The sequence below is a fragment of the Haliotis cracherodii genome, unplaced genomic scaffold (assembly GCF_022045235.1).
Source record: "Haliotis cracherodii isolate W230 unplaced genomic scaffold, xgHalCrac1.p SCAF_11, whole genome shotgun sequence".
Lineage (NCBI taxonomy): Eukaryota > Metazoa > Mollusca > Gastropoda > Lepetellida > Haliotidae > Haliotis > Haliotis cracherodii.
Window position 1 is genome coordinate 36,893,699 of NW_027266266.1, and position 13,930 is coordinate 36,907,628.

At 38.4% G+C, this 13,930-nt stretch overlaps 1 protein-coding gene across 4 annotated transcripts in view; it reads right to left on the reverse strand.

The window, feature by feature from the left end:
* Nucleotides 1-422: 422 nt before the first annotated feature.
* Nucleotides 423-13,930, reverse strand: part of LOC139456455 (phosphatidylinositol-3,5-bisphosphate 3-phosphatase MTMR3-like) — a 43,692-nt gene continuing 30,184 nt past the window's right edge. For all 4 annotated transcript variants that reach the window (XM_071238178.1, XM_071238179.1, XM_071238180.1 and 1 more), the window contains 6 exons: nt 13,167-13,352; nt 11,801-11,971; nt 9,315-10,457; nt 8,005-8,238; nt 6,690-6,886; nt 423-5,832 (listed from right to left, as the gene is read on the reverse strand). In XM_071238178.1, coding sequence (XP_071094279.1) covers nt 5,622-5,832; nt 6,690-6,886; nt 8,005-8,238; nt 9,315-10,457; nt 11,801-11,971; nt 13,167-13,352 — 2,142 coding nt within the window. In that variant the 3' untranslated portion in view covers nt 423-5,621. The remainder of the gene's footprint in view (nt 5,833-6,689; nt 6,887-8,004; nt 8,239-9,314; nt 10,458-11,800; nt 11,972-13,166; nt 13,353-13,930) is intronic.

Sequence of the window (13,930 nt, forward strand, 5' to 3'; positions counted from 1 at the left end):
GTTTTAGCCCTTATAATGATAACATGTAGCAAAACCCTTAAAAATGGCAAATGTCTACTAGTCCTTATGATGCCTTAACTATTGGACAGTTTGGCAAGGACTACAGGACTAGTTCCAATTTCTAACGCTGGTCTTACTTGAATTATTCTCAGACTCCAAGGAACAAATACCATTTTGGTTTATGTCTTGGTAACAATACTAATTCAGCTACCAGTGTTGTTGGAAGGAAGGTTGAAAATGAGTATTCACATAGAAGTGAAAGATGAACTAATCCCTCCAGTGCATCAGTTCGGGGACACAATCATGATCCAAGTTCTCATGTCAGCTGTGTCACAATGCAGCTCCTCTGATGCCACATAATCATCATCTCCACATTAAAAACATCAATGTAAGCAAAAATCAACATCTTCTTTAATCCACATATTCATTTTATTTCTCAGGAAAGATTAATTAACAGAGAGATGTATTATTTCATACCAGTAAATATCAAGTGATTTAAGTTGTCTTAGTAAACCATTTGGCTTAATGGATCTCTTGGAAAACAGTTATTGTCCACTGCACCAAGATTTATTCAGCTTTAATATGTACTGTATTCCAAACTAAAACATATAATTGTACTTCAATAAAGTTTAATGCAACTGGTTGTGCAGGTGTATACACATCTTAAAACACAAATTAATACCTAAAGAATATTTCACAGAAGAATACAAATCTAAAACAGGACTAATACCTTCCAAGTGTTTTTCAATTTGCCATTTCGATCAGACTTTTTGGTAGCCTACACCATTGATTTGCATTTCTTTTTTTACTAATACCACAAACACTATAAATAAATCTATACACTGAACTGTTTCCAGTGTTAAACTAACATGGGAATAAGTCTCTGATCTACTTAAAAAAAACTTATATTAAAAACAATGCCAATGAGTGGACTTATATTGATGTAAGTATTAACAATGAAATTTCATCAACAAGTCTTGATGCTCCATTGATGATACTGACAAAAAAGGATCTCAGTTCAGTACACATGTACTAGAGTCAACTGAACATGCAAGAAAAATAATTTTGTCAAAGTGTACACAGAAAAAATGCACAAATAATATGCCGGAAAGATGATCGTAAAGGTCAAATTATGTAACAGATAGTTTTTTTAATGTGCCTTACAAATAAAAATAATAATCAGAAACAGTCTGAATCTATCTATGACTTATTTCAGGGTTAAACTGAAAATTTACTCAAGCCAGATGAGACAAAATAAATAAGAACTAAATCATAACAATTACAGACATTAAACAAATATTTGTCTGACATTTGAAAGAAATACAGTATTTGTCATATTAAGCACTCTGCTCAAAGAACCTACTAATGAGTAAAACATTTTGAAAACATAATTTCAAGCGTCTTTTATCATGGACCTAAATATTCCTTTTGTTCTTACTTTGTCCATAAAGTTGTCGGTATATAACATTGAAGAATTTTGCAATTTCACTAATAATAGCTTTTGTTCTTACAATACCTCTCATGAAGATTAGACAAACCCTCCATAAGATATCATATGGTGGTGGGTATTTTATACAAACCTACCACAACATATATGTTTGTGGATATTTTATACACCCAGTAAAGGAAATTTACACCAAAAAGGGGGTACCACTGATGAAATATTAATGTTGTGTGAGGGGTTTCTTTTAACTGTTTTAAAGTGCTGACTTCTAACTGGCTTGAACTCGCACATCCTTCATATAAATGTCAGACTTGACTCAGGGTTCACCCAAGACAACCTGTGGAGGGGTTGTCAGATCTTCAAGCAGAGAGCTATAATATTGGATTAAAATGTCTGATTTTAACAATATTAAGGAATTTGAAAGCATAACTCAGTAAAAACATAATGGTAAGGAGAGACTATCTTTCAAAATGCATGTGCCCAAAGTGCTTAATATTTAGAATACAGTACTTATATATGTAACCAACTCACAGTTAAAGAGATATCCAAGGATACTTGACTGTCAACTGATAAACACATGGAGTAATGGTGTAGGGATACTGTATGATATGATAGTATTTCTTTTAATATAATTTGTATGGTATAGCAATTACTCTGATGAATATTACCGGTAGTTACATATGTCAGTAGGGTATTGGGGAACAGATTGTTTATGTGCAGAGTAATTAATCAAAATCAAAGTCCAAGGCTGATAATGCTATGTTCATAGTTACACTGAGATTGTTTTCAGTAAACATCAGAAAAACAGAGCTCACAAATGCAGCACCTTATCAAACAATTCAGTTTGTCCTTTGTCAAGACGATTGATATTATCCTAAATTGAAGGCGAGAACACCAAGATACTCTTTTGTATATTTTGTTCAGACTTAGGCATATTGCCTAATTAAATTATAAAATAATAAATTGAAATGAATAAACCAAATCTGCCCTATAATAAATGACATTAACTTTTAGTTGAATATGTGCATGTAAAAGGTTCTTCGAGAGGCAGTGCACCACGTACAACACTCGTCCACACCCGATGATTCAAGATGTTGCTTCTTTTCACTATCCAAAACAGCATATATTTATTCCAAAACATTGTTTTCAAGATGTAATTATGTTACACTTGAATTCAATGCATAACATTTAATAACTCATCAATAATGTTATGCAATCTCAAACAGAAATCAAACTTTTTATTCTTTATCCTACCAGAACTGAATAGTAGTATTATGCAAAATAATTAATACTCAAGACCATATTTGTGTATACTGTCTAATATTTGTGTATACTGTCTAAAAGTCCCCCTGGCACTCCGTCAGAAAAAATATTAAAAACAATAACGTTAATCTGTTGTTATTTTTGCTGAGATGACAAAATTAAAAGTACAGATTATGAGGAGGACAAATTATCACTTGGATTCTAGGCAGGGGACGGTGCCATGTTTTATCATGTTACTGTAGTCACACAGTCCTTGCTTTCAACACTGAGAGCATTCATACACAAGAATATTGTAAGTAACACATAGTGTCAGCATCATCTATACATAACTCAGTGGTGATACACTTCATCATTGTCTCGTCCTGGAATCCCCACATTGGAACAAATGAGGATGCATCTACAGTCTGTACATGGAATTAAATCTGAATACAATTTTCAGCAACAACAAAATCTGTTAAACCAGGTAACCCTTTCAAAACCATACTTCTTTATACAAGGACAGTGCCTTCAGAATCAAAAACTTTGTAGAAAGGGATGAAAAAGACAAATACTTTGCCAGTTTCACAAAGAACACTAACTTGAATTTAGAAGCAACACAAATGAAACTCAAATATAAATTATAATAAAGCAGTTTGGTTCAACAGAATATACTCTCACTTTGGCAGGGATATAAAACAAAGGGAGGCAACCCTCATAAACATCCTGCAGTGGTTAGCCAGAATAAACTGTTCTGAATCTTGTTCAGACAAGGTTGTTCGAAGTGAAACTGAGCATGTTTATGTCTTTTGTCTCCCCCACAAACCATCCCAATATGTACACCCAGAGTCCCCACCCCCAGGCACCAACGCAGACATTGCATAATGACCTGTAGTCAGGCACAAACTAATATACAAACGCCATGGCCAGTAAACACAGACACCATCTGAAACACCATCATGAAATCACAGATTTCTTTTATTTTATTCACTCTCAAAGTTTTTTTTATACAAAATTCATTACTCATTTTAATTTAATATTGTTCAATGAATCTCCAAAATATGTTTATTTCAATTTTGATTTTCATACAATACAGACAAAAGATCCGATAGATGGAAAAGATGAATCTGGTTTTACTGAAGCAAACAAAACTGCTCTAAGCACGCATCCCATTGTAGCTAACCTGTATCACAGATATGTAATTGCACATCAGATATTAAGTCTCTTCATCCTAGCATCTTTACACCACATCATTTTTCCCATATCAAGCATTGTAGCACAGTCTTACTGTATCATTGTATACTGAAGATCAGCAATAAGGGAGAAACAATTTTGTTCAAATTTGTCAATTTTTTACATGGAGTTTTCGAACATAAAATTGAATGTATTTGACAATTAAAAAACAGCTGTTGAACAATAAGAGTTGACATTCACATTATATGAAAGGAAAGCGCAGATAAACTACACATTCACATTCCAACCTGACCAGTCGTAATCTCAACACATACACTCGTAAATTTCCTGATTATTTCGTGATTTGGCCAGAAGCTAAGCAACACATGAAAAGTTGGAATTCCCCCAGTAATTGAGATGAGGGCATTTTCCATCCTCATCTGCTCAACCTCTACGTCCACTGTGATACCACATCTACAACACTGTCCCAGTCATCGTTATCCTCGTCCAATACCGGCAGCTCAATGACGTATATTACACTGATGGAAACCAAACCAACCATCAGATTCAGCTGTTACCTCGTTCCATTTGTGACACAAAACAGGCCCTGTCTGAACTAGCTGCTGAGTTTACAACTCTGGAGTATTATTTACTGGGTCTGTCGATTACAATGCATAATGCTATTTCAGTCCAGTATTGTATCTCGCATCCTTTGTATCGATACAAAACAATGTTTACATAGGAAAGACACTTCCACAGTTCAAAAATAATTGTCAATACACTTACTTAGGCTGTGTCATTGTCAAGAAGATTACAAAATGAACAAATTCAAGTTACATTTCTCTTTTCCTTGTCATTGCCATACAGCTCTACGAGTTATGAGAAAAAGGATTGTTTTTTTTTCAGAAACCTTGGTTTGAGGTCCTATAGAGATAGACAGATTTCAAAAGACTACGGCCGAAACTATTCACCATTGCTCCACAATATTAAACTTGATTCAGAACACTGTATTCTTCAGTGTTCAATATAAAGTGTGGTCCTGATGTCCTTGGAGTTTGCTCCCATAGAAAATAAATCTAGGGACCCTCATATTCTTAACTTTTAATGACAAGGACCCCTTGCCTTGCTCGCCAAATTTCAAATACAGTGTGCCATATCAAGTTCTGACTTCATTTGAGTGTATCATTTGAGCCCCGATAATGCTACAGTTCTGACAGTCATCATGCAGTAGATGTATTTAAGTATACAACATAACATTATCTTTCACTGGCATTCATGTTACAGCCTCATAATTTTCTCAGAGAAAAGGGTTGTTTTAGAGGAGTCAGCATTGGTTTGGAAGTAGGGGAAGGATGTGAGATATCATATACAGCGAAGTGTTTATATGGAGGATTGCGAAATACTAACAGCCCTTACTGTCTCTCACATCAGGCTAATATAGTAGGAACGGTACTCCACCATGAGCCATTTGGTAGCTCCACTGAAGAGCAACATCTATTCTTGTTAATGTTTTTGAAAATCTACATTTTCTTTGCTCAGAGAATAAGTGGTTTATACCCTTTCTTTCTAAAAATGTTTCTGACAAACACTAAAAATATTCATGTCATATTTGTTATTTGCAACTTGACAAGTTTCAAAGCTCCCAGAAAAGTTCCCATGTTAGTTTGATAAGATTCAACAAAGAGGGTATCTCCTAACAGGACCGAATCCTGATATCCACAGCCCGCCCTATGTGGATACACGCATCACCACTACTCCGGGGATGTCACTCAGGTACGAGGATGGGAACGCGCTTGTCCTCGGTCAGACAGCTGTGGTGTGTGGTAGCTCCTGCAGAGGCGAGGTTGGCGGCAGCAATGGCAGGCTGCAACATGATGTGGCAGCTGCGACAGACACGCACGGCCTCCTCCAGGTGCTGACGTGGCACGGGGGAGAAGTAATTTGAGCACGTGTTGCAGTAGATGCGACCACAGCTCCTGCAAAAGAATATGAATAATTCGTCAAGGACATGGGTGTGACTTGGACGTAATCATGGTAATGCCACTTTGATCAGTATATTAGTTTTAACGTGATGTCAGCTGAAACATTGGGGAGGTTCTAAAGACATTTATCAGTTTGACACTCTGTGACTACATATAAGAAACTACCATTTTTAGTCCACTGGTCCTTATAATAATAACATATAGCAAAACTCTTAAAAATAGCAAATGTCTACTAGTCCTTAGGATACCTTATTTACTAGGCAGTTTGGCAAGGACTATAGGACTAGTGCCAATTTGTAACGCTGGTGACTTTGCCCACTAAACTGAAGCCGGAGTTCAGCTAAATTCTGTTAAGTCAGAGGTTTCAGTCCACTAGTCCTTATAATAATAACATATAGCAAAACCTTAGGCCACTATAAAAACAAAGGGCATATACCATATCTAGTATGAAGTCATTGACTACCCCATCGGCCCTTGGCTTAAATGACAAAACAATTAAATGTCCATGACAAAACTTTCTTCAGAAATAAAATGCCTTTATCTCATCCACACCCAACATTCTACCTGTGGGGATCCTGGGTAAGTATATGGGTCCCCACAAACCTTTGCTAAATGGATCATGTGGGTATCACATCCCAATTGTGTGGATCGATGCTCAATCAATGGTTCACACTCGTTCTTTTACAGATCGTCATAGCCGAATCATATCGGAGTGCGACGATAAACAGAAAACAAACAAAGAAACATTTCCTGTTTAATAAACACAACCTACTATAAGGTGCACTCAACACTTACAAATGTAAGGCTAAAATAGAGCAACACACAGTGTGTCTAATGCCTTGATTTCCCACCTGCAATGGTGTTTCCTCCTGACGAGACTGAAGGCATAGTCGCAGCCAGCGCAGTGAGTCACAGCATGGTCCGGCACCCACAGTGTCATCTTGGACTCGCCGTCATCCACCTGCTCCCAGCTCACGTCTGATGCTGGGTTGCTCACGTTCCCCAGAGAGTGGAAGTCTCCCCCTTCTGTAGACTCGGGCAGAGATGCCTAGGAAAATAGACAAGCTCTCTAAAAGACATTATTTACAATGAGTATGTGACAGTCAAACAGAGGAACAAAACAGCTGTGACACATACACAACGAGAAGGTTCAAAGAAACATACAAGTAGCAGGCAAACAACATATTACTTCACAATCAGTCCTGCTACCTGGAAACTCCATCAATGTTTGAAATCAAGATAAAGAGGGTCCTCGCCATAACAATGATGTTCAACAACGAGTAGTTGGTCTGTTGATCAAGATACCATTGTCAAACATCTGCAGGATTGCAGGAACTGTCTTCATTTCTGCATCATCAGGGTGCAGTGATACATCCGAGTCAAGGGAGATAACTGACTGTAACAGTTTCCATCCTTGCCGAACTAGGCAGGAACTTCTAGGCCCGATGGAAGCGCCATCAGTGGCCAATATGAGTTATGGCCTTGCTATGTACCTCTCATATTACTTGCATTTGCTCTTTTTATAAAAATGGCAACGACCAGAAAGGCAATCTGATCGATAATCAAAATCTATATTGTGATAAAATGGGTCTTACTTTGCAAAGTGCATCAAATCAGGTGAGCACCTTGATTAAAAACATGAAAATATTTGGAAAATCCTCTGATGCTGCATTGGCAGTGCACATGCTTTGCAAATCCTGCAATTGTCCGAAATCTGCACAGCAGTTTATGAACTAGAGGTTGATTTCGTTATACGATTTTGAATGGACTATGCATTGAGTTGTTAGTCAAGGCAATATGTAACTCCAAAATTGCACCCTAGTTCGGCAAGGGAGGAAACTGGAACTTTACAGTCAGTTAACACCTCGTGAAGATGACAATGATACAGCCAAGTCAGACATTGTGTCAAACCATTCCTCGTTTTAATCGTTTCGTAAGACAGGTATGTGGTTCTGGAGACCTGTTCCAACACTTCAGGGCTAGCTTCAGGATATCAATCTCATAGTCTCTTCCAGATGTAAGACCCCTCTTTGCAGTATTGACAGTCATAATCAGGAAAATATGCTATTTGAACTATTTCACATGACATCTATGCAGACAAAGAGTTTTGTGTACGACATGAATATTATTCCTTGATGACAGCTTTGAGAACTCCGGTAGACTTACGATATCATCTCTGTAGTCTGGATATGTCCTGCCATTCCCATTACTGCAGCCATTCTGCTGTAGGATTTTGCGAGCGGCAGCCAACTGTATCTCGAGAATCTGGACCCTTCGCTTGTACTCAGACTCCAACTGGTACATACGCTGTTGGACAGGGTCCACAAAAGTTGTTAGGCCATCTTTGTCCAAGTGCCGCCCTAATCCATTGTAATGGCGGCTGAGAGGGGACTCGGACATCTACAAAAATAGAAAAACAAGATGAACATGGTCATTGTGGTGATGTCCAATTGAAATTCAGAATGCAGAAGGATTATATGAAGCCTGCATTACAGAACATAAATCACACTGTACATGCCATTACTTTTAAATGAGCGAGTGAGTGAGTGAGTCAGGTTTAACACCACTTTTAATAATATTCCAGTTATATCAATGCTTAATGTGGGAGGAAAGCCCGAAGTGATGCAGGTCTCAGACATTTACCACTTCAGTGAAATCAAGAGCACGGGTATGGTGTTGACAAACCTAGAAACATAATCGAGGCGAACTGAGATTCAAACCCACAATCATAGGTTTCTGGCGTGCCCAAGGGACGCCACTCTGTACAACGAATCGCGGCGCCTAAAAACAACTGGGCCACCCGTGCCCCTCACGGTTAAATGAAACACGAGTGGTGCACACAGCTTACATCATGGTACATGTTTAAACTAAACTTCATATATATGAACAAAACAACATAACACACTTTGCAACATGCAGTGTGGTATTATTTTAAGTAGATTAGAAGAAGCCTATCTTACTGGACCTGATGAATGTCACTAGCCAGGACTTGGTTCTTAGCATAAGTTTTAGTAGATTTTAGCATTATAACATGGGCTATTCTTTGCTGAACTTACTAGACCGGACAGATTTTTACTAGACTCTGGCTTCAGACCCGTTTCCATTCTGAACAATAGTAGTGTTTTTTTCTTCATAAATTGATAACAATAACATCTTCAACAGACTTGTGGATCAGTAGGGCAGCTGACTGGTTAAAATGCTTGTCACCCTAAAGGCCCAAGTTTGATTACCCAAATTGTCACACCAGTTGAAGCCCATTTCTGGCGTCCTCCAATTGCTTAAATATAGCTAAAAGCTGAGTAAAACCCAAGTCATTCACTCTACAGATTTGTAATGGTAATTCATTATTTCAATCCCTACTATCTAAACATAAGCAAATAAATATTCAGTAAATACTTTTGCATCATAACTCCTAATCAAACACAGACAACACGAACTGAGTGATCTGTTAAGCAATGTGGTCCATTACTCCATACCTTGCCATCCCCGGTGCCTGGTGTGGGCGGACATGTTGAGTTTGGCGTTCTGGAACTGACAGGTGTGGGGAATGGAGACGTTGAAGGGGATGGACTTGCACTTGTCTTGTCTTGCCGTGAGCACATAACATTATTGCAGTTGAGACGCATTGGGATACAGTGAGACAACTGTCTCAAATCTCGGCTAATCGAGCGCTTTTCTCCGAAAGCGCTATGTACATTAGAGTCACTGATATCTGTTGTACTGGTGCTAATACTTGTGTTCTGATGTTTCAGGTAATCCTTCGATGCAGCCTCCTCTTCATCTGCTACCCCATTCACATCCTCACCTTCACCCTCATGGCAGTTGTTTGCATAGCCATTCACAGTACCATGACTTTGTTTCCTCTCCCCATTATCACTCAAATCAGTTATTGTATCTGTTGAACTTTCAACCGATCTCAAAGTCCGTTCAGACAATTTTTTACTCATGATATCAATTGTTCCTCTTTGGGTTGGTTGTCTGTCGTTATTGTGACCTTCAGAGTCAACAGGAAGGTCATTGCAGTTCAGAGCGTCCTCACTGACTTCCTCTTCACTGATATGGCCGTTAATAAGACCATTTTGTAATGTACTTTCACTGCTTTCTTCCTCTGTATTATCCTGACTGATTGGAACACCAGTCTCTTCCATGCACCGCTCTATATCAGAATCAGAAGTCTCGCTTTCATTATCACATAACCCATCAGATTCTACTCCATCTGAAAGCCCATTCTCTACAATACCATTCTGGATAAGATCCATTTCAACATGGCCGTTCTCCATCACAGTCTCGTCTTCATCAGATTCATCTTTTTCACTTCCTGTCACATGACTTGAATCTACTTCTTTTGCAAGAAGCATTGCTGTATCAGGTGATCCATGGATGATGTTCGGATCACTCATCCTGCGCCCGGGAATACTTGGATGCTCCCCTAATTTGTTGAGGCTCTCACAGGATCGTGTTTTCTGAAGTCCTGGGGCTTCCTGGTCTGGTGTCATATCACTGTCGCTTGTCTTTAAACACTCGTCAAGGATGTCAGGACTCGTCTCCAAGGAGTTCTTGGACAGATAGATTGATTTCCATAATTCTAGTTGATGCATTCCATAGTCAGGATACAGAACCTGAAATAAATTATCTGGTATTAATGATCTTTACTTGCATTCTACACTGTGTGTGCCTGCGTGCGTTTGTTTTTTTGTACTAGTCTGGGCTAATGTCAGTTTTATAGTGCCAGCCGACTGCGATGCCAGGCACCAGACAGGATAACCACAAGTGCCATAAATAAATATCTTTTGGTGTGAGGCGGCTGGGTGGTCAAACCCTGGACATTCCACTCTGCAGGCGGACGTTCTACCACGGAGGCAGTCTGGACATATTGAAGACCTGGGTGCTGTTGTACAAAGTGATCTTAGCGCTAAGGTGATTGTAACTCCTATACCTTAACATAGACTTACGGCAGTCGTAGGTTGTTTTGTACAATGAGACCCTGGTGTGATGCCAATGCTTGGTGTCAGCTGGAATATTGCTGAAAGTTCATAAAACTCTCAACTCCCTCGGGATCACACATAGTCGCATCAGTGAACATGGTCTTATGGCCAGTCGCCCAGCTGGCTTAAAAAGTATTTGCGACCTGATCAGGGGTGTGCAAAAGCTGAAGCGCAAATTGCCCAAATCATTTCATGAAATCAGCAGACAAAAAAAAAAAAATCAGCTTCAGTTTCTCATGGAAGACCTTGCAGTTCAGAAGATGTTTAGTCATCTTTGATAAAATATTTTTAACAAGTACTAAATGTAGCACTAAAAAGGATAAAACATCATAAGAATGACCTATCCAACTTACAACAGTGTATGTACTTCCTTGTTCTCATTTCGCTTATACTTAAGGACAAACTCTCTGATTGGTTTTCATTCATCTAGACATGGATGAATTCAATATCAAAATGAAAAAACGAAGGCAGTAAGAGATTGATTTTGGGTCAATTATCTGGAAAAGTAGACTTTTTCTCAAGACAAGTGAATTTTTAATATGCCAAGTTTTACTGAAATATGTTCATTGGCCCAGAAACGAACCCTACCCTTGTCAGAGACTGACATCAAAACATACAAATAAAATTTGGAAAAATTTCACAATAGCAAAAGGCACCAGTCAAGCTGATGAGCAATGCATATGCCAATTTCATAGAAAACATTGAAAAGTTACCAAGTTATGGCTCGGAACAGGTTGGGAATGACGGCGCTGACAGAAACCAAGCCAAAAATAATAGGCCCTTTGGGGGGAGGGGGTGGGCATGGAGGGACATAATAAAACAGGATAAAAAAGGGAGGGTCAAATATAAACAGTCAACTGAGAATTGATTGTTGAAACTATCACAACTATCACACATGTGACAGTCAAAATACAGGTCTTCATCAATCATCTGACCACACAACCATCAGAAGACACAGAACAGTGCCACTGACTCACATGTGGGTCCGAATGAGGATTGTAGAGCAGATTGACGAACTTGTCGTTGTTGAGTAAGAGTGTCCATACAGACTCTGTTTTCTCCGAGATCTTGTTGACTTGCCGTTCACGGGCATTGTTGCACAGGAATGTTCCAAATAAGCGGGAATAAGTATGTTGTACCAGCTTTACCTGGAAATGAAAAAATCCACAACTGTAAACCTTATCATAACAGAATGCATGTATCTACTGTATTGAGTAGCTGTATCAATGTAAAAATTGAGGAATATCATCAGATTCTTCTGGCAGGAAGAAAGTTAACATTTTACAGAGAAGTCCATTTAAACATGGTGTACAAAATGCCAACTACGAAATCTCATTTTGCTATGATCAATATTCATTCAGTTCACACAAAAAATCAATGATATACTTTGGCTGAAGGAGAAAATACATAAAGATGTAAACCTCAATAGGATCTAATGTGGCATCAGTCCTGCCATCATTTTTCTATCCTGTTTTGGTCCTGTTACATAAAGTTAAACACTGCAATGAACTGGGGACTAGTTTGAATTAACCATGTGTTCTTCTGCATCAAAACAAACTGACTAAAGTACTGCATAAATTCAAATTTGCCTTGTATTATTTCCCCGACTCAGATGTCAAGGAAATATTTAGTGAATAACCTATGAACAAAACATTTGCGAACTTCTTCAATCTTGTTACTATCGTGTCATTACAAGATTCATAAAATGTATCAATATATTCAAACTAAAATGTCCCTACAAGGACTGCAAAGGACTGCATGTGTGAGTTTTGAAGTGTACAACATTTATGTGTTAGGCATTGGAGTTGATTGTGAAGATGGGTTAGGAGGGTGGGAGTGTCCAAAGTATATGACTGATGTCACTTTGCATAGACTAAGAATTGTCGGAAACCTTTCTTCAGTTCAGAAACACCCAGGGGACTATTTAATATATTCATGCAGGCACTCTGTGAACGTATCTAGACATGTCAGAGGATATTTGCATGATTCTACTTTCTAAATTAGAAAAACCAAACATCATATTTTCACCTAACATCCTTGTATATAGGAACATGTCCCCTGAAACTGCAAACTGGCAGTTTGTTAACTTCCCTATTGCCTAAAGCAACTGCACTGATGAAGTAGAAAACATGTACAAATCAAATATTTCCTCTAATTTTTAAGACAATAAGGACTGTGCCTGAATTCCATAAATATTCCACATAACTCATATTGACTGAAAGTGTTACTTAATAGCTAGGTCCGTGCATAGATTTACATTTACAAAATGACAAAACTAGTGTTGGAAAGAGACTAAGGAGAGGAAATAGTCTGTGATATAAACAACCCCTAATTTCAACATACCAGGAAAGCTTCATTGAACTCGAAAGCACATGGAAATTTTCTGTATACTTGAAAGACACAATCAAGCCACTGTAAGAAGATTGGTGATCGTTCATTTGGGTCATCACAGTCAGTGGAATGGCCACAGCGATCGGCAAACTTGTGACCGAAATCCAGCCATTCTCGTTCTATTAAAGCATGGAAGCCCTGGAAAGTGCAAACAAGGTTAATATGAAGGAGTAATCATGAAAATACATCAATTCTACTTCCGGAATCAACAGAAGCAACAGAAGCAACTGATTTCTTTGACTTAAACTATGCTATGGTTCATAGATATTTCTCTATAGATTTTGCATATTGACCGATCGTTGTGTGAGGTTTAGTTGTTTAAAGTTGGTTCAGAACATCTTCCCAAGGCAAGTCTATTAGTGTCCACTAGCCTATGTCAAAGCCTAGTTTCCACCCTTGCCACATCAAGGCCACTTTTCTTGGCTCTACCCTGGCGCCACCATGTGTGGATCACGAGTTGTGCCCCTTGTAATAAAAACACGAATCCAATCAGATCGCTATTCCTCGTATGGCTTCACAACGATGGCGACCACGACAAACTAGTCAGTCAGATAACAAAAACATTCAGACAAACACAAGTAATCGCTGAGATCATCCTCGGGGTGGCAGGCCACACAATAATCGACAAGACACGCTATCAATTTGTAAACTGACATTTTGGCATGTTCATGTTTTTTATGAAATCACACATTTTCTGAAGTCAGTATGGCAAATTA